The sequence below is a fragment of the Passer domesticus genome, chromosome 1 (assembly GCF_036417665.1).
Source record: "Passer domesticus isolate bPasDom1 chromosome 1, bPasDom1.hap1, whole genome shotgun sequence".
Taxonomy (NCBI): Eukaryota; Metazoa; Chordata; class Aves; order Passeriformes; family Passeridae; genus Passer; species Passer domesticus.
The window spans coordinates 86,542,418-86,568,237 of record NC_087474.1 but is presented as its reverse complement, the minus strand read 5'-3'; the positions used below and the strand labels follow the sequence as shown (position 1 = coordinate 86,568,237).

General features: G+C 42.2%; 1 protein-coding gene across 1 annotated transcript in view; it reads right to left on the bottom strand.

The window, feature by feature from the left end:
* Positions 1–17,419, bottom strand: part of MYO10 (myosin X) — a 172,636-nt gene extending 155,217 nt beyond the window's left edge. Inside the window, exon 1 of the mRNA XM_064427969.1 lies at positions 17,303–17,419. Coding sequence (XP_064284039.1) covers positions 17,303–17,404 — 102 coding nt within the window. The 5' untranslated portion in view covers positions 17,405–17,419. The remainder of the gene's footprint in view (positions 1–17,302) is intronic.
* Between the last annotated feature and the right edge of the window lie 8,401 nt (positions 17,420–25,820).

Here is a 25,820-nt window from a genome sequence, read left to right as displayed (position 1 = left end):
TTGTAAAGTTGTTAAAATTAGTGACTTAAGGCTGATAATTTTTTTTTTTGCCCCCTCAACAAAAGTCTTAATTCAGAGTGACTTTTACCTCCTGCCCTTCTACCCGTACTCCACCCAAAACTATGTTCCTGGCTCTGACCACATCTGGAGACAGTGATTCACTAAGGAAAAATACTGGCCCTGCAGCCAAAAAGGTTGGTGAGATCAAACTACCCAGAGGACACACTTCCCTTCAGAACTGCCACTGCACTGCAGTCAACCTGCCAGATGCTCCAGGGGTGGAGCTGCTTCTCCTCCTCTTGGCTGGAGGCTGCTGAACCTTCCACAGGATCTGCACCCATCCAAGAGACACAAAAAGGCATTTGTCTCGCTAGAAATTTTTTTAGAAGTACCACTAATATTAACAACCCATACTGAAAGAAAAAAAGAAGGCACATTATTCACTCACTCGGGGTTGATTAGCACAGTGACCATGTATATAGATATTCACACATATGCTCCAGCACACAGAGCCACAGACCTACCAGTTTTTCTTCATCTTACCACACTGAAAACAAAGATTCAGCTGAAATCACCAGAGCAGAAACCCATTGTGGTACAACTATGCATAAATATTGATAAGGGGCCCCAAACTTTTCCTTCCATCTTTTGAGGCACACTGGGGCTACAAGAGCACTAAAAAGCTGCAAGGTATCTCAGGTTATTCATTGGACCAGTACACTAAACTCTCCACATGACACTAAAAGCTCAAACTACCTTTCCTTTTTGCTTCTTCTCTCCCCCAAAGTGGTCCTCTCCTGCCATCACAGAATACTGGTCAGAAATGTGGAATGTTTCTGATAAAAGTTTGTGTCACTTGGCCTCAAAAATATGTTGGGACTAGCCATGCTTTCAAGCACTATTTTCTTTTACCAGCCAGCAAGCTGTGTGACAGCCCTGAGACAAAAAAAAAACCAAACCAAAAAAAACCCAACAAAACAAAAAAAAAACCAAAACAAACAAAAAAAACAACACCACCAAACACTGAAGAGGTTCACAATGGTCAATATCACCCATACACAGTACTCACCAAATGAAAACATGTATCAAGAAGAACATCTTAAAGCAAAATAGCTGCAAGACAAAGTGCTAACACAGGCATACAATTAGGAAAAAGACCAAAAAAAAGTTAACATTTCAGTGAGGTGTCACCAGAATGTAAAAAAAACCAACCCAGACTCAGAAGCAGCCAAGCTGTCTGTAATAGTGGGTTTCACAGCTTTCTTTGGTTGGAGACTGACTGAACATACCAGGAAAACCACAAGCAGACCCTGCAGAATATAGAGCCTCCATTGCCAACTTCAAAACTTATGTATTTTGCAGCTTTAAGAGAATTCTTGTGTCATTTTACAATATGGGCAGTGCCAGCAGGGTTGCTAGGCTCCAGCCCAGCCATGACAATGTTTCAGTTGCACAAATTTGTCTTATGAAAGGCACATGTGAAGCATCAGTGGTGGGCAGTAACCATTACATGATACCAATGACCTGAATGTGATTTCCACCTTGGAGCAATAAACCTGAAAAAACTTTTATCTTTCTGACTTGATAAGGTAGTGCTAAGCCTCCTTGAAACATCTTCTATTCAAAGTGCTCTCTAATTAACCTAAAAATAACTGCAGACAAAACAACCATCAGCTTTCAAAAAAAACTAAATTTGACAAGTCACAGCTCAGAAAATTCAGAAAACACAGCCAACATCAACAGCCAAAAGAGACACTGTTTCTGTTTGGCATGGCTTTGGCACTTAGAAGGTCTCCAGAAACACCTTTATGCCATCACTCACGGGTTTTGCCCCACCAGACTAAAGGACAGCGTTGCTGGTGTAAGCTACACAGCTTACACCAATACTAAAAGCTGGAACATCAGACCCATGATTGTGTTACTATCAAAACACTTGTAAATGAAAACTGGGGAGACTTCAAAGGTCGTCCCAAAGGTATACACTGTGCTGCACAGCACAGCCAGAATCCATGTATATCGATGCAGGTATTTATTTGCATCACCAGGTTTTCTCATTAGGTGAATAACCCTGGTGGTGCCAAGGCCACCTGTCTGTAGGAGATGATGAACTACTCAAAAGACTCAGTGCTGTGAGGCTGATATCTGCCACATGTTGCAACAAGAGAGCATCAAGATAAAGCTTGCTGCAAGCTGCTGAATTAAGAGCTTCCAGGTTCAAGCAGATACCTCCTCTGACAGCTTCCTGAAGCTAAATTTTTGTCCCATATCTTTCCTGCAGAGGGAGGTTCAACACATGCTCCCATAGAATACATGTTGGGAGCCCTCTCCTTAAAAACAGGGTACACAGGCAAGTATGTGCAACTGTGGAGAGCAGAAATTAAGGAAACCATTCTGAACTCCAGGTACCAGTGGTAATGCTAAAAATAAAAGCACAGTAGGCACAGAGTATCTACTGTGTCTCAAAGGACACTGGGAGGGTACCCTGCAGTTCCAAATAAACTTCTGTGCAGTGCTGGATAAACATCAGCAGGACCCCTATGATGGTGATGCCTATACAGTGATCGCCTTCAACATCATCTATCCAGACATGCTACACAGAAGGCAGGACACAGAGTTGTTCTCCCCTCTTCTCCTCAATTTCCACAGTTGCAGGGGTAGGAGGATTCCTTTAAGGTTGGCAACAGCTCAATCCAAACAATCCCTGCAGCCACCACTATACACACCGTGCTGCAAGTTAGTTCCCCAGGAACTGAGCATCAGCTTGGAGGACAGGTCTGGACAAGCTGACCTCCAGAAATTTCTCCCAACCTCAAGCCCTTTCTGACCTCCACAGGGTCAGCAAATGCCACATTCTTCTGTCACAAGGACAACAGCCACGGTTCAGTGAGAAATGCCGTATGTACTGGTCAAAGTGACTACCATGTAAGAGGAAGAAGATAAACCTGACTTCTGCATCCTCTTCCCCTGCTGCCCTGATAAGCCCTGCTTGCGAACTTGAGATGCTGAAGGGGCAGTTTGAGCTCCCCTCTCCTTGTCTTCTGCCTCATCTGAAAATTTCTTTCTTCCTTCCCTCATGGCATACATCCCCTCTTAGCAGGGATACATTCTCACTGGAAAAAAGTCTGACCTCAGCTACCACAGGAGCCTGTTCCCTTGAGAGCACTCTGGCTGTTGGTAAAACATATGGGAACAATTTTTTCAGGCTGTTTTAAGCAATGCAGCCAAATAGCTCTATTGCACATACCCATACAGGATTTCTACAGATTTTAATACTTTAGATAAGCAAATATAACTACAAAAACAAACAAAAAAATATTAAAATTCTACCTCCAACCTTCTTTCAAAGACTGTAAGGTACCATAGACCAATCAACAGCCTTTAAAGAAAACACTTTTCCTCTGTACTTAGAATGCAACTTTGTTATTATGTTAATACCTTGCAGCAATTAGAGCATGTTGGGGAGTAAGTTACAGGACAAACTCTTCTAGCCTAATTCTTTACTTAGAGCCATAGGGTTTTTTATAATTGGTCGAGCTAGAAAATTGGGACAGGAATGGAAATCAAGGCTTCCCGGGAAACAAGTGCAACCACTTGTTGTCCTTTAACAATAAAAGCTGAGAATACTAAGAAAGAGTAAAGAAAGGAACTGGGCAGCAGGAGGGAGAAGTCAAAGAGCTGCTAAGTCACAAATTATGGCAGTGTCAGATGATTGGCACGAGTCTGAGGTTATCCCACACCTCACTTAAGGCAGCAAGTCCCAACAGGACTACATCCCTTGTGATGCACCTCCTGCTCTCCAGAGGTGTCTCACTCAGTTGCTTCATTTTGTTCCAGTAAGCATCACCCTATACTGAGGCATGTTATATTTAGCATCTAGCTATGGAAACTGATGGGAGTAATATTAATGCAGGGTTTTTGGTTTTTTCCTATTAACACCTTTAAGTTGTACAATATTTTCTGCAATACCCAGGCTGAAGACTTCTGCATCCAGTGTAGCAAACAGGAGCTTCTTGGTAACTCTGAGGTGATGACCTCTCTGAAGTGCCAGTATTTACCCTTCCTACTATCAGCTTTTCTTCCAAAATACAATCATATCAGCAGGTTTACATCACTGACAAAGAACAGAGCACACCTTTCACCTGTGCCTTTCATCTAGCTTCCTCCTTCTTCTTCACACTATAACTTATTTTAAGGAGAACAGTAATTCCCTTAGATAAGTCAGCAAATATTTTTGTAAAGAGCAGCTGCAGGATGTCTGCCTCACATAAATTAAATTACCTAGTGGCTCAATCCAGTGCCTTCAACAGACATTCTTCTGTGGTAGCTGGGTCAAACTCGGCGCATTTCTGCTATTGTGCCTCATGCTTTCTATTCTCCATTTACATATGCTCCGCTCCAGAGTGAGGGAAGGAAAGTGTTTATACTTGTGGGTGGGACTTTGGATGCAGATTAAAGTCAAGGTGCTATATTTACTGATCTTTTAAAGTAATATCTGCATGTTGAAAGGGAGTCAAAGTTCTTAAGAAAGATCAAAGTCCACATGAAGCAACCACAGATTAACATAAATATATGCTGAAATGCTAACACAGACTGGCAAAATTTACTTGTATTTTCCCTGGAGCAAGTAATTTTGCCTAATAGGGGACTCAAAACCATGAAAACTCTTCTTCACCTTTATGTAGGGCACACTGCAGTACTTGTGTTGGGGCAAATGACTCTTCAAACTAATTTTGCAAGGCTAGGTTAATACTACCATATTGCTCATGGCTTACAAGCTTTTGAAAGGTGAGGGCTACATCCTCTAAAGAAAAAAAAAAAAGGGCAGTATTACTACTTAACTCAGACTTCATCAAAGCTAATCCTGCATTTCTTCCTTCTTATTGCAGTTGACAGAACTTTTGTTGTCTGACAAATGAAAAGCCAACAAGCAATAAAGTGTACGACCTTCTTTTATTTGACTAATTACTATTTCGGTAAACAGATCACCTATTTTTCTTGCGGAAGCATCAACAGCAGCACCAAGAACACGAGGGATGTTGTTTCATGAGGGCAAAGGACAGTTTTGCAGATTAATCACAACCCTGTAAAACAGATGCCTGGCCTGTATTTACAACCCTGACAGTGCAATTGCTTTGGCAAGAGGTGCAATTAAAGCAAGTGTGAAGGCAGTCACCAGAAGTCACAACCCTGTCATGGGCTTTGCCAGCAAACTACAGGCACAACAGCGAAGACATTGATCCTGCACACTTTATGCTCATAAGGCTGTGTCTACACCAAGCAGGATAAACTGATCGAGTAGAATACTGTCGTACAAAATTCAGCTAGCTTGGACCAGAAGAGGACCCAGGTTCTGAGTTTTATCAAATATCCTGAGTCAGTAGCAAAGCACCTTTAATTTGGTTCCCTCACCCGGCATACTGAAGTTGTCAAGAACCACAAGACCACGGTAAAGCTCAAACGACTTTCAGGAATTCAGCCTCCCTCCTTCGCATTTTGTATGAAAGATTTCGTCTGCACTTAACAACACACACTCAAAAAAGAAACCTTTAAAAAAGGGCGCCCACCGGCAGCCCTGCCTCTGAAACCTCCATCGTTTGAAGCCTCCCGTGCCCGTGCACGGCGGACAAAGCGCACACAGGGAACCCCCGAGGAGGCAGAGACTCCCGAGTCCCACCTGGGCACGGTTTCGGGGCTGCCCCGGGCAGGCAGCGGGGAGCGGGGCAGGGTCCGTCCCGCGGGGGAGCTGCCGCCGGCGGGCGCGGGGCTGGAGCCTCCATCCATCCCCGCCGCCCTAATGAGCCCCAGCTAGCGCCGGGAGCCCGCCCGGCTGCGGACAGCCCGCGGCAGCACCGCTCAGCTCGGCGGCTCCGAGTTCCGGCCGGGAATTTGGGGGGCACAACTCCCTCCCCCATCTCCCCCAGCCTCCCGCTCCCCGGGCGCTGCTCCTGTGAGCACCCTGCAAACAGAACTACTCGAGGGAACGCACACTTTCCGTGAGCCTCCCGCCGCTTTGCTGCCGGTATCCCGCCCGACAAAAGCGACCCCACGTTGGAGAAGGAGTAGGAGGAGGATCCCACCGGCCCGCGCTCACCTCCGCCAAGAAGTTGTCCATGGTGGCCCCTCGGCCCGCCCGCGGGTGCGCAGCGCCGGGCACCAGCCGCGCACCATGTGCCGCTCTCGTCCGGCCCGGCCCGGCCCGGCCCGGCTCGGCTCGGCTCGCTCCACCGAGCCGCCTCAGCCGCCGCGCCGCTCCATCGCGCCCAGCGCCGGCACCAGCCCGCAGCCTTTGTCCGCCCGCCCCTCAGCGCCGCTCGGCCGGGCGGTCCCGGCAGCGCATAGCCGCCGCGGGGAGCCGGCAGCGGGGGGACGCGGAGGAGGAGGACAAGGAAAGCTCCCGCCGCCGCACGCTCCTGCCCGGGGCCGCCCCCGTCCCGTCCAGGCGGGGCAGGAGCAGAGGCGGAGCCGGGGCCGCGCCGCTCCCGGCGCCGCCCTCAGCCGCGCCCCCGCCCCGCCCCGCCCTGGCCCGAGTGCGGGCAGCGCCCCCCGCGCTCCTCCCGCCCCGTCCCGTCCCTCCCGTCCCGTCCCGCTGCAGCCCCCGGTACGTCGGCCCCGGGGTCCTGGGGACGCGTGCCCGGCTGCTCGGGGCGAGGAAGCCCGCGTTGGAATGCGGAGTGAAAGGGGCGCGGGGCCTGGAAGGGGAGCGGAGGCTCACCCCGGTCTGGGGGCGGCCCCGCTGCCGTGCCCGACAGCGCACAGCAGTGCAAAGCTCCGCCATCGGCAGAGAGGTGCTGCCGGAGGTGGTTAAAGAATACGTACCTGCAGGGTTCTGCTGCGGACAGGCAGCCCTTAGGTAAATGTGTAGCAAACTTGTGTAGGAGCTCTCCTCAGCCGTATCCGCGTTCCTTTGCTAAACACATCTTGCAGCAGCCACTCACTGAGACATCGCTGCAAGTGAAAATAGCCCCCCTTTGTATAGTTTTCCAGTCCTTTACATTTTTGAAAAGCACATTTAGAGTGGTCATTTGGAGACATATTTGAAGACATATCTTGTTAATAATTTTGTGCTGACCCTGTAGTAGCTAACAGCCCAAGAAACACAGCAAAGGAGAATCAAATCTTGCGAATACTGGCCTATTTCTTTCACACTGCAGAAAGAAATGTACCAAAAAATAAGTCACAGCCATAAAAAGAGCAAATACAGTATTCTGCTTATATGTCAAAGGCAGAACCCTAATAATGGTTTGGGAGCTTAAGCATGTGAGCAGAGATATGGGAGACCAGCCCTTGATAGTAGAAATAATCATGAGTCTGCAACTCTCATTTCTTAAGATGTCATGGACAACATGTAAGAGCACAAGCACCACGAAAAAAAAAAAAAAACCAAAAAAAAAAAAAAAAAACACCACAAACAAGTTTAAGATTAGATACACAACACAACGAAAAACTTTCTAGTTTCACCTTGGTGTCAAAAAATCACTTTTATTTGAATAAGGAGCAGAGCAGGTAAAAGATATTTGGCTTTGAGATAGGTCATGCCCAAAATGGGGTTGTGCTGGTCTTGAAGATTCACACAGTGACATCTATGAAGAAAAGAGATGTGCTGTCAAGGTTAGCACTGGGACAAAGCCAATAGAAGGATTTTCTGCCAAACAAGTACCTGTTAGAGCCTACATGGGGGCTGTGGCTGCCTATCCCATCACACAGAAACAAGGTCGGGGGAAGTTTTCAGGCAGAGAGCAACTGCCTTGGACATGGTCAGCTCCTAGAGACCAGCAGCTCTCTCACCTTCCCATGGCCAGTGATAGTGGCTTGCAGCAGAAAAAGCAGAAACACTTCCCAGCTTGCTTGTAGCACGGCACAGAGTCCCTTGGGCAGCATCCCTGTTGCAACTTGCCAAGCCCAGTTGGGAGATATCCTGCTGGACACCCTGCAGCACTGGGAGCTGCTGGGGGATCACTCCTCTTGTCACCCCCCTAACATCTACTCCTAGGCAAACAGGTTGTACCTTCCTACAGTTGCTCTGAAAGTCAAGATTTGCAAAGGATTTAAACTGAATTCACCTGTCTACACAGTATCAGCTCACATAGAAATTAGCCTAAATCATTATTTTGCTGTAGATTCTAAGGCATAAATTCCAGTGTGGGAGCTCTGTAACTCTATTCCAAACTACTGCACTTCCAAAGTTACTCCAGGGAAACGGGGTTTTTTTCACACAATCACTTTGCCAGAAAGCTTCCCCTCTCATACAAGCCCTAGTTTGGCAAGGGCTGAGTCAGACTGGAGGCATTTATTAAATTATTTTGACTTCTGATTGAATACTTTGTTTGACACCATGTTATCGGAATGTAGTGTGCATGTCTGGCTACTGCATTGTACTTGGGTCTGTGAAGCACAACTGGCATAGGAATTAATGAAAACTTTGAACCAGTCATCCAATAAATGCAGCCTGTATTTTTTAAATGAGAATTTCAGTAAATTACAAGAAAGCATTACCAACAGAATAGCTTTATGCAGCCTAAAAATACATTGCAGAAAGAATGAGTATTCTCTTGTGGGGGGAAGCATTGCAAAAGAGTTGTTAAACTCCTAAGACTTTGTTAAGATTTAGAATCCTGAAAAGTTGCAGGAAGGATTGCAGAAAAGTAGAACAGGATTGCAGGAGTAGAGGGAAACAGTCACTCCAACAAACTTCTTCCTTTTCTCCTTCTTTGTCTTTTTGTGTCAGTTCTGCTCACAGTCTGTAAGCACTAGCATCTGTGTTTCAGAGAAAAGGGGGTTTGAAACATGGCGTTTCCTTTTCCCGCTCTGAAAATGACCCCAAACTAGTCTCTTATTCATTTTATGCAATTGTTCTGGAATTTGGAAAACCCCACAGACACAGTGTACAAAGCTCCATGAACATCTGGAGACTTGGCCAGTTCCACACAGCTCCGACTTTCGTTTAATCGGTAGAAATTCCTTCACTGATTGTGTGCCTAAGGTAAATTGCTTCCTTTTGAAGCTGCTCACATGCATGCCGGCTCAGCTTTCAGATCGGGTGAGAACCAGGAATGGACCAAAAGCTCAGTTCCAGCTCCTTGATGACACACCTCCCAGACTGTGAAGATCTTACCCCCTTGTGTGGATGGTCGGTGGTGAGGTCTCTGGTCCTTGGGCCCCTTTCCTTGCTCCAGCCTCTCTCTTGCTCCATGCAGCAGAGCTTTGGCATTTGCTAGGTTGACTTTGCTCTCAGCTGGTCTGTTAGGCTGTTTTAGTATCCCTCAGTTAAATTTGCTGCATTACATGGGCCAAGACTCATCTTAACCCAGTCTTTCTGATCTTTTTTCCCCTCCCCCAGTAGTTGCTAAAGTCCATATCTGACCAAAGTGTCTGACAACAACAGACATCTCTTCCTTCCTTAGATCCCAAAGTATTCTTAGCAGCTGGGGCTTTTGTAGGACCCTGGACTTTTAAAACAGATTTAAGTTACTCCTGTCTCTATCAACAACTCTATCCCATTGCATGCAGATTTCCATTTCTGCTCCAGAGGCAAAACCAACTTACTGACTAAAGCCCAGCTATAAATCATATGCTTCACCTGAGCTCTGATTCTTCACAGAGAATTACACCAGATTTTGTAGGGCCTTTTTTAAAGATTTCTTGCATATATCACAGAGTTTGTAGATGTGATTGCATCCTGACAAACCATTAACTCATTCAGTACTTTGAGTATACTTGGTCAAATTCTAGATGCCCCTTTTTAAAAGTAACATTTCCTCCCAATTTTTATGTATGAAAACCACCAGGGCCATATGAGTTTTGGTGTGTCCCAGGGCTGGCAGAGTTGGGGGCACCCTGGGGGAGTGATGGCAGAGCCTGGAATTCAGGGCCCATCCCACCACCCCAGGCAAGGGCACTGGGCCATGGGGAAGTAGGAGGAGCCCTTGGGAGTGGACAGGGATGATCAGGACTGGCAGTGGCCTCAGGGTTGTAAAAGTGAATGTGTTTGAAACCAAACAGATTGGACTGTAGCATGTCCTTGTCTTCACTGCATCTGATTGTCCATGGTGATGGTTGCTATACATTTCACAAATCCTGCTCTCTTTTCAATAAACAAAGACCTGTTCTGTTGCCCAAACCTTAACACAAGATCTGTGAGGGGCATTTTTATGCTAAAAACTTTATATTCAATGATTTTTTAGAAAGGCTGATGAATTTTCATTGCATGCATATGATGCTTTGCTCTTTCTTAGCTTATCTTATTTTTAGTTGCCATTTTCCCCCAGTGATATCATTGAACTGAGTGATTTAAGCTTTTGCATGCCTGACAGGTTTATTGCACAAAAGCTTTTTTCACCCTGTGGAAGAGTTTTCTTTTCCCTACTGATGGCACTGAAGTAGGCTATCTGCTTTAGCCGCAGCACTACTGTCCCTTCTGTAAGGCATGTGGATTGATTTCAATCAAAGAATTAAATGATACATTCAGTTAATTCAATCTTATTGATTAAAAGGAGCCTAAATTAACATTCTCTCCTCACCAAAATGAGGCAGTGTGTTTCTTTGTTCACGGCTCAAGGCTTCATTTCATCCAGTATTATCTGTAAAATCTGCTCTCAGATTGTTCCCCTTGGTGTCTTTGTTCACAGAACACATAATTTTTGAGCAGGCTTGCTTATGGTCTATATTTCTGATGAGAATTTCTGTTTCTTTAAACTTACTCCAAAAGAGGAGTTTTACCCCCACTCTGGGGCTGCTATTGCACTTGTCAGCTCCTATCAGGTTTTAGCTAACCAACTTTTTGTAGACAAGATGTTGGGTAATGACAGATGTTTCTGCAGTGGGTGACAATGTACAGGCAAACTGCTGGCACAGACCAGGATTTTCTACCACACCAGTTTTGAGGAATGCCCGTTTCTTATTTGGGATGTACAGATCCAAAGCTGTTACCATGGAGCTGGATTGCCATGTGAGAGCACATTTAGCACTACCAGGTTAGGGTCTGGTGAAGGCCATTAAGTAGGTGTGGTTATGCTCAGTTTCTGATCAGAACCTCTACCTGGGAGATTCTAAGTTTTAATTTCCACATAACAAAAATGTTCTCTATTACAAGATTTCAGTATATGATTTTGCAGACTCCAGACTTTTTTCCCGATGTCACAGAGCCACCTCCTCATTGAACATCTGGCAGCACGTATGAAGACAGACAGCTGTCTGACTCTGTATGTTTTTACTCATTTCCTGAATTCTACTCAGCCCCTTTGCAGAGCCTTTCTCTTCAGTGCTTACAACCCTTTTTCTGCCTTTTCCCTCTATCCTTTGTATCATGGAGTGACCTGCTTCCTTCTGGGCCCCTCAGGCAGCACCACTGCTCCTGGTGGCAGCCGATTCCCTGTGTGCAGCTTAGTCCTGGTGTTCTGAGCTTCACTGACCCTTCATTTCATTTAAGATTGATGATGCACTTAGTTGTCACCAGCATCTTTTAATCCAGTTGGTCTTCTCTTACAATCTTACTTGTAACCTATTAATTTCAATTCTCTTTATCAGCCTGGAATATACAAGATGCCAACAAAAGAGAGCTGTATTGTACAAAAGCATTGGTTTATCACATAAAGGTACCCACTGGAAAAAAACAGTGAAGTGACAGACAAAAACTACCAAAAAAGCTTAGAATCAGTTAAGGGATAAAACCAGTAGTAAAACATAAGAAAAAAAGATTAAAAGGAATGAAAGCTTTTCTTGTCTTCTGAATCAGACTGTGAACACATTTTCCTTGCCTTTACTCAGGAAGCCTGTATGAAGACAAGTGCATGAAGGCAACTTGTAGCTGCAAACCCTGCAGTCATAGTTTATGACATGTTCATTTATCAGGTAGTCAGACCTGTGCAAAACATCTCAGCACCTCTCTGAAGGTCACCGCCTGCAGAGCAGGGCCCAGAGGGGAGCCCACGAGGGCACCTTTTGCTGCCTCAGTGCCATGCAAGCCAGGTTAGTTCAAAACACTTCCCCCAGCACTTTAAACTAGGTCATCCTTGTTCTGCTGAGGGAAACAAGCAACACCCACACTTTCCTTGCCATTGGCAGTGCTCTGGAAGGAAAAATCTTCAGTAAAAGGGCATCAAAGCCCAGCAAGGGCCAGTCATACCTCAAGCAATTGGCACTGTTCAGCCAGCAAATATAAATCAAAGGCTGCCTTCTCACTTGTGGTGTCAGGCCAGTTTACACCATGCCCATGCTCTCTCCCCACCATTTATTACTTCCTCAGCTGTGACGTGTGAAGGGTAAGCCTACCTGAATCCTGTAGCTTGGCACCTTACAAATTATTTTCCAGATGTCTCCCACTTCTTGTGCTTGCATTCCTGTTGGGGAACAGTTCCAGAGTATGCAAACTCTGTGCCCTCTGTGGAAAATTAATCTAAAATATATGCTCCAGAAACAGCCTTGGTAAGTAAGATCAGGATATAGGACCAGATTAGTCTTGTTTGAAATGCAGCCTCTGAAATGGACCTAGGAAGGGCAATGGGCCCCCAGCGCGATATTTCTCTCCACAGATGTGCTCTTATTTTCCTGCAGTCCTTACTTGTGTGGCATAGCTGTCTTATCTCTGTGTATTGATGCAGAAAATGGGGGATGGAACAACTGATCCAAACTTTTCTTTTGGTTTGGGTTCTGATTTTGTGTTTGTTTTCTTGAAACAAAAACTTGTGAGAAAAAGTTTTGATTCTGATCAATTACCTGAGCAAGTTCATATAAACACCTTGCAAACAAATATTGTTGCAACATGAATAAGTACAGGAACAAGGGTACTCTACATTGCTGCTAGCATTTGTTCCTTGGGCCAGGATTTAAAGAGCCAGGAGGAACAACCTTCACAGTTACTCGTGCTTTGGAGAAAGTTTATCCATTTCTCATATTTAAGGCTTTATCAGCCTGAGGGATAATTGATACTTTCCGTCAGTGCTCTTCTGTTAAGAGTTTCTTTCCATGTGTCCGCTATGGCAAGAAATATTCTTCCCCTTTGCCCCTAGATTCCTTCCTGTGTTTGAAATCAAGAAATCCCATCATAGGACAGGAGTGCTAAATATTCATTTCAGAAGAGACAGAGTTTCCCACAAAGTCTGTGAGGGCTTAAATGGCAACCACACAGTCTTAGGGAGACACTCAGAATACTGAGAACCTACACATTTTAGAAGAGAATGTTATTCAGAATTTTTTTGAAAACAGTATTTAGTAATATGAAAATGAAATTGGATGATTGTATCTTTCATAATCACATTTACAACTTAATGTATCTTGTCTGAAATTACCTTAAAACCTTCTCTGGTCTTGCACTAATGTGGTAGGTTCAATTTTGGTAGCTAAATTATTGCCCAAATACACTTGTTTTGCTTTAGTATATTATTGTGCATAATTTTAGGATGTGTTTAGGTCTCAGTCAAACTATAACTATGCAAGTTTGCCTATTTACTGAATGCCTTCAAGTGAATAAACATGCCATTTCTTTGTTATAAACAAAAGCAAAGTTCCTGGCTTACATCAGTCTGTTGTCCCAGAATAGAATCAAAGGCTGCTGAGGTAGCTTAGGTCCCTATTTAGAAATAGGAAAACCTTTGTTTTGTGTACACAGACACTGAGCACTCCAGTGTGAGATGTTAGAGGAAGTTGGGGGTCAGCAAGCTAGCTACATTCTTGGCATGCAGTCTGCCTGTAGCAGTATTTGGTGTTTCTATTTACTTGCCACATACGAGAGTTAGACTGGAAAGACATGGTAGTCATGTTCAGTACAAGGCTGGTTAAAGGATATGTAAGACTTCATCTTCTGTTTCCCTTGATTCTTATCCCAACTGTTTTACCATTTACCAGTCCCCTAACACCCATAAAACTGTAGCAATGCAACTCTTTCCTTAGTCAATGAATTACAGGATTTGCACAGGATGCAGCAGCAAGCTGTAAACAAAAAAATGAAGTAGAAAACAATTCCATAAAAACAGTTGTTAACATTTGAGTAACAAACACGGTAGCAAACATGGTCTTTTTCAACAACCTGACAATATCAAGCCTTGTAATTCCAATGGGCTTTCAACCAGAAACTGGGAAATAACTTGCCTTTGGATCTTTGTAAATTCTTTCTTGAAACAGCAAACACCTGTGTGTTTGCACTACCAGAACTTTGTTCTTTTTTGCCTTTTCTGTCCAGTTGCTACAAATAGGATACAGTGGAGTATATTGACCAGTGAACCCAGCCCCCCACAATTGGTTCAGAATTCCACAACTGGAAAGATTTCTTTTCTTTGTATTTGTGAGCAGAAGTTTTGAGTACAACAATGTGGTGTATGTGGGATCAGCCCTTCAGTTATGTTGGTAATTTTTTTCCATTGGAAAGCTACTGAATATCTGCTAGAGGTTTTGGGGGTTTTTTTTGCTCAAAATCCTAATTTTTTTGCTAAATCCTTTTAGAAGCCCTGAAACACAGCTAACCCCCTCTGCATCTAGCACAAATTCTCCTTCAAGTGTAAAGACTTCAAAAGCAAGTGTAAATCTCTTCAGAAAGGAAGCCAAGTGCCATGTATTTGTGGGGCAACCCAAGAAGAATCAACTCAGATGGAGGGAAATCACCTGGAGGATGAGCAGAATAGTGCCATTCCTCCCAGTCACAGTTATCAGTGTAAAAGCTGCAGAAGATCAAGCCCTTGCCCTGTGCACAAAAACTGTGTAAAACTCTGCAGCCAATGTTCATCTACTGAAGACTAATCTGGCAGAAGGACTCTGCCTAGGCTGGAGAGAGAATCTTTAAATTCCAATCTGGACTAAATTTCTTGGTGGTAACAAATCTGAAGGACATTTTTTCCTGACTAAAAATAAGAATTCAGGGCAGCCTTTGCTACTGACTGACCCTAGTTAAAAGGGACAAGTAGATCAACTTTGTATGTACGTTTAGTGAATCACCTTTTGCCTAGAAGCACTGGCAGAAGGTTTCCTCTTATCTTCAGAAAAATAGATTAATCTCTTCTCAGGGAAAAAGTCAACATTAAAAAACAAACATCAAAAGATTGAGCTGAGTTTTGTTAAGAACCAAATGTGTGCTAAATTAGGATTGTATGTTTTGCTTTTTATTAAATGGCATCTTCAGAGGATACTGACTCACTGGATGACGGAAGTGTTTGTGGCTTGGGACCCATCCTGAGTCACTCATCCTAGAACTAGGGAAGCTCTTCTCCTAATATAAGGAAGCTTCCAGATTCAATTGTCATGTGCTTCAATACTAAGAAATAGGGGCAGCAAAGCACTCAAGTAAGGCCCTCTAAAACGGAACAAGTTATCTTGTGAGGTTATCCAGCTATTGGTGAGGTTTTCTAATAGGGAACAATCAGGATTTCATCAGCCTTTGAGTACTGTTCTTTTTCCACTCAGTCAGACCAGTGATTGGTTTTGCAAGTCACCCATTCACTCTGTCCCAGCAAGGAGGGCTATGCCAGCTATGGACACAGACAGACCACAACTGTGGTCCAAAGAGGAGAGTTAAAGGAGCCAGCCAGGTTGATTTATTCTCATCTGTTTTGGCTGCTTTCAGAGTCTCTCTCTGATGAAAATTCCCGGGTCTTCTCTTTGCACAACTCAGTTGTTTTTCTGTTGTTCCTAGGAAGTGATGGATTAAAGGGCTGCACAATGTCTGACTCAGAACTGTGTTTATACTTAGGTGTTTTAGCCTGATTAGAAATTCAATTCTTCCTATTACTCAAGTGTTGGGATTAGAGGTGTGGAAAAGGGAAAAGTCAAACATCATACTGGAAGTCACCTTCTTTTACCATTGTACTAGATGTTTACCAGGACCTTCAAATAATCATTGCAATGTTTCTACTCTGTGATGCTGGCACTGTTGAAGGGAGTAGCAATTGTAAGGCCTGTTTTGCCTTCATGCTGCACTAAACACATGACATGTAAGAAATGGACCTTCCCAGTGGTAAGATGATAAAGGATTATCATTGTCAGTATCTTTCAGTCAGAATTGCAGAATTGTCATTGTATATTTTCCTAACACTTGGCCTGACTGCAGCAAGGTAGCAATCCATAACTATTCCTACAGAAAAAGTATGTATTTTTAATTTTGCAGTTTATTATTTTTAGTAGTCTATATGTTTTATAGAAGCACCCAAGCTTAGGAAATTTTGAAACCAACAAGGTTCCATACTTAGATGTAAAGTGCTAATGTACTTTGAAAATTCTGGGCAGGGTTCTGTTGAGCAAGTTAGTTATTCATGCACTGAAAAGATGCCCTCAGGATGCTCACAAAGCTAGGAACCTACTGAAGCACTCCTGGAGTTTTCTTCTCATTCCTCTCTTATTCACCTCTGCCTGTTTGTTTCTGTTGCTACCAGGTACCTTTTGTATCCAAATTATTGCCACGTGAGTGGGCTTTTGGAGCTGCCTGGAGCTCTGGCTGAGGCAGAGTCCTGTGCATGAGTGGCAGCTGTCTGCAGTTCACAGACTTCCTTCACGCTACATGTCAGGGTTGCTGTGATGGCTCAGCTGCCTGAAGATGAGCTTGTGCTTCAGCTGTCACTGAACTGCACCAAGAGACAGCACTCTTCATAAAGTGGTCTTTAAAACATGCAGCTACTGCTCCGTAGTAAAACCCGAGGACGTTAGGTGATGTGTGAGCTATTTTAAATGTTGATTTTCAAATCCTTCCTGTTTTAAACATTTAAACTTGATAACAATGATTATGAAATATGCCAAATGTTATTTTTATCTAATTGCAAGTTAGTCCCATGGTCTATTGGAAATGTGCTGGGGTTTACTGACACATAACATTTAAGAAGCTGGACTGCACTCTGAACAGTGATGCAGTGGGAAAGCAGCTCCAGTTTCAGTGCAGTAAATGCTGCTGAGGCCTCAATGTGCAGCTGCCCATTACCACATGCTGCTGCATGAACAGGGCAAATCTGTCAGTCTTCAGCCTGTGGCTAATCTATGCCAGAACTCTGTGCTGCAAACTGTAACCCCTGAAGAGGAAGGCTTTGTGCTACACCCTCTGGTCCTGTGGGTTTTCTGGTATTGTGCACTTGTCTGGGCTCTGACAGCTGTGCCTCACCTGTGCAATTTGGCAGTGCAGTGCTACTGCAAAGCACAAGGCAGTGCTGGCACAGCAAGGGACTGGGTCAGTCTGTAAGAGCACAGATTTGATGTGAGACTTCCCAGTTCATACGGATCAAGATGGTTTCTAATTAAAATGTCTCTACTGCTTTAAAACTGTCAGTCAAAATGGGTTCTTTTTAGCTTTGGGGCAGGGGGAGATTTTTTTTTTTTCTGAGTGACCTTAACTTACCCAGATTATACAATGGGTGGCATGATCAGGACAGTCACAGTGACCACTTCTTGCTCTGTAGTCCTCCCCCAACATCTTTTGTCCAAAATACATCAGATCCATTCATGAGGTTTTCTTCTTCCAGTCTTACACTATTCCTAAAAAATTCACAAAGACAGAATTGAGATTCCAAAAAATAATGCCAGCAGGAAACAGAATGGAGACTGAAGCATTCCCATCTAGAGAAACAGGCCAACAAAGAGAATATTGTCTTCATTTTGTAGAAGTTTATTGTCAAATTGCTTTGACCTCAGCTTTAGACTTATCTATATGTTTCTCAGTAGCAAAATTTGAAATGCTGACAGAACAGCAGCAGTGCTCCTGGTACAGTAATCTCATGACATCTTTTGTGGTCAGTCTTTATGCTCACCATGATAAAACAGCAGCCAAAAAGGGCACATTATGTCAAATTACCCTCACTCAAACTTGGATGCTATGCAATGGACAAATAAAAATCAGCAAACGTTTTCTTGACTCAACTGCTGGCAGTTTCCAGCTTTTGAAATATTTCAAAATAAAGTATTTTTGAGGCTTTTTCAGTTAACCAGATGCAATCCAGCTTCTAAATATAATCCTGTTTTTGCCTGGAAGCCTGTCACAAAGGGTAAGCACCAGGACTGAATATTTCTGATAGCAGCACATAAGCACATAGGTAGCTTGTGAAACAGCTGGTGTGTCTTCAACTGTGCTAAAGCTGTGCTTGGTCAGGAACATCACAGTCCACAGGAACGGCAATGAGAGTCAGGTCTGCAGGCATGAATAGGTCAGCCACTTAGTGACAGTCAAATAACATCAGATCTTTAAAGTCTGCAAGTAAAAATATATAAAACCAGCAGTCTCTGTTTCTGCAGAAGTAGAGGAAAATGAAGAAAATACTGCCAATATGGAAATTCTGAAACAGCCCTTAAACATTCACATGTCTAAACTGGTGCCACCATACTCTTACCTAATGTTTGAAGTCCAAATATTTCTGAAGGTAAACTATGTTTTGAAAGACCTTTGAAAAACACTAGTTTTAGGAAGTTTAGTTGTACAGTGATGGGAAATCTGCACTTCAGAGCTGCTTCCTGAGCTGAAAGTTATGCAATAAGAATGGGGAATTTCATCTGTGAATACATATAATAATCTATTTTTTTTAAACAGAATGGTGATAAGGTACATTATGAGCCTAGTTTTATTTCACTTACTCTCCTTTTCCCTGATGAAAAATCCTTTCAGTTAAAGTAGTCTTAAAAATAAAAGACAGAAAGAAACAGGATTCAATTTATTGAAGACAAAACTGAGATTGGGAGAAATACCCCTGTATAGAGAAGTTGCAAATGAACCTCATATGAAATTCCGTGGTAGTTCATAATCTTGTGACATATCTAATGGCAATTTCCTGGGGGATAGGGCAGAATGGACATAGCTCTTTGCATAGGACAGCTTGACAGATAAGCTATCAGATTTTCATTACAGAGAAGAGGTTTTTCATTTCTTCTGGATGTATTATAGTAGTTATTAAGGTCAATAAAGCACACCATCGAGTCCAGGGAAGATGACAAGAGATACAGCAAACAAGGTGTTATTGATCTGTCTCGAGGACAATGAAATACCCACTGACCCATTCCCAGACCAGATATTTACTGCTTCTCCCTATTACTAGATGACAGCTAGCTTTATGTTTGTTGTATATAAATATTCTAGTTTGCTGGAATACATATGTTATGGTTTAGAATTTTATGGGGCACAGATGAAGCGCAACAATATATGCAATGGGATGAACAGACACAGATCTGAAAAACAAGTTGAAGATTGTCTTTTCTAGCACAAATGGTCTTTGTAAAAGATACTCACTGTCAAAAGAATACACTGGGCATGGATTTTTACATGTGTATCTAACATCTAAATACAAGTTTTCATTTTCCTCATACATCATTAAAATTAATGGATGACAGTACCTTGTCCAATTATAAGCAGTATAAAGATTTTTACTTTAAATTTTAAATTTATGCTATCATTGTTTATGGGCTCATTGAAAGCCCTTGACAGATTTATATAATGCATGAATTACAACCAGTTGTGAATTACCAGATTGCGGTTCTATCAAAAGCGTCAGGTAATGTCATAAACCACAGGAGAGGAGCCTGATTCACTAAAATCCCAATGTAAATACAGATCTGTAGCCTCATCTTATCTGCAATTTTACCTACAAACTCTGTGTGAGGAAATACTGATGCAGATACACCTCCTCACCTAGATTCACTTCCCTCAACTCCTCCTGCTTCATCATTCCCTTGTTTTTGTGACTCCTCACATCCATGGGCATGTTGCTTTGGGTGGCAGATACAGTCACTGTCTCAATTGCAATTTTAAGGCTCACGAGTTCTAATGTCTGTCTATTCTCCTGTGCATTAACACTGGACTGCCCTCTGCAGAAAAGTCAGCAAAAGCAAATATGGGACAATTCATAATGCACACAAGTCTACAGAGCAGTGAATGGGCTTAATCCATCAATGAAAGTGTCTGTGCTAACCTCCTGGTGGAAGAATGGTGTATCTGGGGTGTGGTATAACCCCTATCCTGATGCAGATTCTTGGGATGCACTGTCAGTCTGTGCTACCTTGGTCACCACAACCCAGGGAGAAAGGATTTCCATCTTCTTTAAAGGAGCAGGCAAACCAAAGCATTTATAATTGTAGGTCTTTTGATGATCCACTGCGCATTTTCCTACCCTGTTTGTACTGCCTGGCACAGTATAGAAGGGAATTGTACCTCTCCTGTGAGGATATATCAGTCTATATATGGCTGTGACATTCACATCCACACAATTGCTTATGTTTGACAAATGCAGACCTGTAGTTCATTCCAGTTCGAACACTAGAATGAAAAGATATTTAAAAGTAAAGTCAGAGAACCTGGAAACCAGAGAAAGAACCTCTTCCAAGTCTCCAGCCAGTGCACTGGTAGGTGCAGCCAAGTGCCAGCAAGTCACCAGGGCTTCAAGACCCTCACTGCCAAGGGTTTCAAAGTGCAATGGACCAAATCCTTGTCACTGGGACTCAATTGTGTCATGTAATGCCTGTCCACACTTTATTGAAATGTTAACAAATAAAAATATATCGTTTACACAATTTACACCTCACCTTATCTTCCCCAATGCTCACAGTTCAAGATATTGTAGCTTTCTGAAAATGTTGCAGATCAGGTGATATTGGAAAGGTAAAGTAAATCTAATAGCTAGCAAGGGTTAAATAAACCTAATAGCTATCAAATAAAACCCAAAATTCAGAGCTGCAAAAAGCCAGGACTTGCAGAATTTGGCACTAGAAAGCAGATTGTACAGGTGCAGAAATATGACAGCTGTGTGTGATTGTAGCCAAGGACCGAAGTAAAATTATTCTTGAAATTCCCTTGTAATTAGTGCAGGGACACTGCACATCATCAAAGTCTGTGCTTGTGAGTCCAGGATTTCACAGAGTGAAATACTGCTCATGACGCTGGCTATGTTTTGGTGTCATTAGCAGTAATTAGGCAGTAGGGAAAGTCCCTGCAGACCAGAAGGACCCCATTTTGAAGTCTGATGAGGAAAAGTATTTAAAAAACCTGCAGACTTCCCTTTGAAAATGGAAGCTACATCTACTTGATTTTCACCTTTCATAGTAAGCACTTATGGAGACTATAAATATCCATAAAACAAATGGCTTGTTGGATGTATCACCTTGGTCAAAGTGGATTAACAAATCTTAGATAATTTTCCCATACTGGTAGTGCACCTTCTTCACCACCAGCTTATCTGCAGATGATTTTTTAGAAGAAAGAACATAAACTGGCAGGAGGGTACAAACTAATTTCAGTCTATTAGTTCTTTTGAAGTGTAATTGGTCAGGGCGAAATAAATCAATACAAATAAGCCATATTAATTTTTAATCTTTGATTTTTCAGAGTAAACATAGATTCAGTGTTGAACACATGAACAATCACATTTATGTCAATAGAAAATTTAAAAATTAATCATGGTCCAATTTTTGTTGAGCATTTGCAACAATGAAGAAATTTATTTTTTTTAAGAGTCAAGGGTTTTGAAGATTCAAATTTTTTGAAAGGATGTTGTTAATGTCTGATATACAAAACTAAGATTTATTATTAAAATAACCACCTAAAATCAAATTAAAAATGCAATAAAAAAAGCTCCCAGTGAAATGTTACAGGTATTTTATTTTTTCTTTAATACAATGCTAATCCTATTACTTCAAGAGAAAAATATTGGGAAAAAATGTGGAAAGTGCATCTGTCAAAAAGGATCATGCACAGGCACAGACAAACCCCCTTGAGAGTGACCAGTGTGCCAGGACACTGTGCTAAATGCAAATTACAGTAACTTTTTAAAATGTGCGTGTTGGGAAAATAATCTGTAAGCCTTCCTCTAACTTGCTGAGTTCAAGAACTGCAAAGATGTCTAAGATATGCACGAATACCAAAAATTATCTTCAGGTCATTATAAAAATTCGTATTGAAAGCAATTTAAGTTGTTCATTGTGTGCAGCTATAATCTTCAATTTGCTATGATACTGCAGGGGTTTATGCCCACTTTGAATGTTACACATTGTTGTAATAGAATTTAAATAATGTCTAATTGAGTATAATGCATGCATTTTTATCAAGGTCGGAGACCTACTGTGCTGTTTGAACTGCCTAACCCTAGCAGTGTATCCACATCACTAAAATGAAACATGCCCGTGTGACGTGGGATATGTACACCTGAATTCTGCATGCGAGTTTGTCAGTGATTTTCCTCTTGACCTTGGGCAACTCACTGAAAAGGTCTACTGGCCCACTGCCAGGCAAACTACACTCCTGTGGGACTTAGTAAGCTTGTGAAAGGATTAAGCCTTCAATGCGTTTCCCTGCATTCATTGACATATTTGGATCCTCAAAGGAAAGATTACCTTGTATGCAAAGGTGTCTTTGACAAACCTGTAAGACCTAAAATTTTAGCAGATACTCTTTTCCTTCAATTCATCCTAAGCAATGAAAGGTGGAGAAAAACAACTTCCTTCACCAACAGGCCCTAACAGTTTATTGAATCATCTTGACAGACCAAGTTTTCCCAGGCAGCTGTTTTCTGCAACACTGGCCTCTCGTCCGTGCTGAGAACAGCTGTGGAACTGTTGCATGGAAAAAGAGCAGAAGAATTATCTTTGGGACCTTTCACTTTAGGACATGGTTCTGTTTGCAATTTTAAAGTCCTGGAGCTTACGTACATCCAGATGCCATATCAAAATGAACAAACAACCATCCTGTGGGGCAGAGCACAGATCAGACAGGAAATGCCTTAAGGTAACCTTGGCAACCTTAATTTTCTCCATTTGTACAGGCTTTAATTTTGTCATCACACAGTAACAATTCTCCTTCAGCAGACTTCTCTGCCAGATGTTTAGAGCAGCACCAGCAACCACCAAGTTTATGGTATCTAGGTGGTCTGTGCCAGAAAAAATAACCAAAAAAAAAAGGTAAAATCCACATGGAAATTTGCTAATCTTTCAGCTCAAAAAAACCCTCTGCAATTCCTATATATTCAGTTTTCTCTTGTACAAAAAGTGGGGAAGACTGAGGGAAAGGAAGCACAAAAAACTGTATGTAAAGTCCATCTTATACAGAAATTATTCTTCAGGGACGCTGATGAGAGTTTATCCAATTCCTTAATACATCTGAAAAAAGATATGTTGCTAGAAGTTCCACTCAGATCACTCCAAGCTCTGTTTCTCAAGGTTTCCTAGCCATCACATTTATTTTTCAAACAAACTTGGTTACATAAATGGGAAAAAACCCAGTCTATTAAGAAATTATTTTCAGTACGCCATAGAATATTTTTCAATATAAAACATTTTTAAAGATCAAATTTCTTACAAAGTCTCTTCTGGGAGAAGCTGTCCTTGGAACTCGCACAAATGTGAAGGCAAAAGAGGAACAGTAACTGTTACACTGCTTATATAGTGGCTGTTTATAGCAAACACAGTTGCTGATTTTGTAATTTTATAGAGAGACCCCAGCTGGAAATGCAGTAATATTGTTATTTCCACCCCCACTGGATTAGCTACGCTAGGATTTTATGTTGAGGAGACTGGCAACTGGGGTTTCCCCCTGTACTAAAACCATAAATAATAATCCTCTTCTCTCTAGCTAGTAATCAGACTAAGAAGAGCTTCTAGGACAAATGAGGAATACCTGCATTAACATTTATGAAATATTATGTAGGAAAGATCCAATTGGCTATTAATTTATCCACTATAAATACTTCCACATTAAATTGCAACAGTGAAGGTGGTACAGAGTTAAAAAAACAGATTACCCATACTGCATTTACTGCATACTGACTGAGTAATCAAATGCCTTATTTATTTGTGAATACGAGGACTCTACATGTGTCAGTTATAGGTGGACCAAAGTTCTAAAGCAGAAACCAGTGTTTATCTCAAAAGGCAGGTGGAGGCTGTGATCTATTACTGTTAAAGCAAGCAAAAGGATTGCATTTGAAAAGTGAGTCTAAGGTATACTCTGTAGACAGAAAGTATAAAAGTACACAAGCAACAATAATAAGCAAAAATGAAAAGATGAAGTAATAATAAATCATCATGAGATTAATTTAGGAACTTTGCAAGCTGATGTGCAGCTACTGCAACATCTGGAAAATTCCTCTGAAAAACAAGGCAAGCAGATCATGGTCATCCATTAATAATCTCTTATGTTTCTTCTGGTGTCACTTATCTCCTGCAACAGATCTTAAAATTTAGCATGCTAGCCTCTAAACAAAAATCAGGTTATTAATCAGAGTTTGAAAAGTATTAATGTCAATCCTATTTTCTTATTTCTTCTTCCATTTCAACAGGGTCCAAAGGCTTTTGTATCAAGGGCACATCTTGCTGCTTTGAAATAAGAATTTTATTGCGGAGTTTAAAGTCAGCTGAAAATGTCAGTCCAGTCCAAAGATATGTCATCCATGTAATAAACGCAACAGAACAGGGGCTGCAGATTTGCAGTGTTGGTTTCTAAGTTTTCCAAAAACACAGGGAGGACGAAGGTCTTTCTCAACTCTCTGCTTCTACTTTTTCTCCATTGGTATTATGCTATGGGCTGACAGGAGAGGCTGATATGAGGTGCTCACAGGTGGGAAGGCAGTGGAAAAAGCCTCTTTTCTTGTCAAGTTTCTGTAGGGTGGGCCTAGCAGTGCTCACAGTGTTTCCCCTGCCCCAGTCTCAGGAGTGTGGGCAGGTGCCCACAGACCACCTTTCCTCCTCATGCTCGGCTCTCCTGCCAGTACTTCTAGTACTTCTTGTTAAGAGGAAAGAAGTGCTAGATGAGTGGAATTAAACAGAAAAAATCAAGCAGTCATCAGATTGTTCCCAAAGTCATCTGAAAGCTCAGCTAACCTACTTCTGAGGTCTGCTCAGGAATATGCGGAGTGTTGGATCCAGCTGGCTTAATCCATGTCCAGGAGCAGGATGAGGCTGGGGGAAGCTGAGCATCTTCTACTGCCCCTTCTCCCAGGCACAGGACAGCAGCAGGGGACCTCCTACGGTGACAAAGGCACAACCAAGGCATGTTGTAACCAAAAGGTTTAAAACAGAGATTCATTTCAATAGTTGAGTTCAGCAGATTAGAAACTTGCAAGAAGCTTTAAAATTTTTATTTGGACGAATTGTTTTTTCTAAAATATTCACTAAAGAAAAAAGTGTAAGACATTTAATTATATTTTCAGTCTAGAATAAAGTATTGTTGGATAGGAAGAAGGCATACCAGAAGAAGAAACAGTTTGGTGGTTAAGCTCATCTGCTGTGTGGGATGATAAAGTCCAGATCCCACTTGAAATTAGGGAATGTGATTTTCTTGCTATTAATTTAATTGTTTTCTTATTCATGCCAGGAGCAAATTTAAATTCACTCTTGGGAGGTCAAAATTCACTTCATGTTCTTGCAACTGCTCTGAATTATTTATAGTGCATAGTTTTAGTAAAAGACACCAGGAAAAAAAGCTGATTTGGGGGTGATAATCTACATTTATATTAGCTAACCAACTATGGACTTGAGCTGCTTGGAAATAGATCAATTCAAAATAATGAGAAATTATTTCCTAAAAATTACTAATTCTGCCTACATTTTTCTAGATCTGTAAGGGTTTGAATAATATTCACCAGATACAAAATAGCAAAGAAGAACATGGGAAAGCAAGTTACACTCACCATCAAATTTACATCCATATGCATAACCAGCATTTGTGTTTCTGCATTCTTCTCATTTCCCCATGAGAATGCAGTAAACCTACTATTCCCATTCAGGTAAATACATTTTTTCTTTCTTTATTGCGAAAACAGCAACAAGATTGGCCCATGGGGAAATAAAACTGTAGCAATAATTTAGATATGTTGTGCATTATATCATTAATGTACTTTGATAAATGGTTTTGATAGAGCTTCCATCTCTCGTGCTCTTTCAGCTTCTTG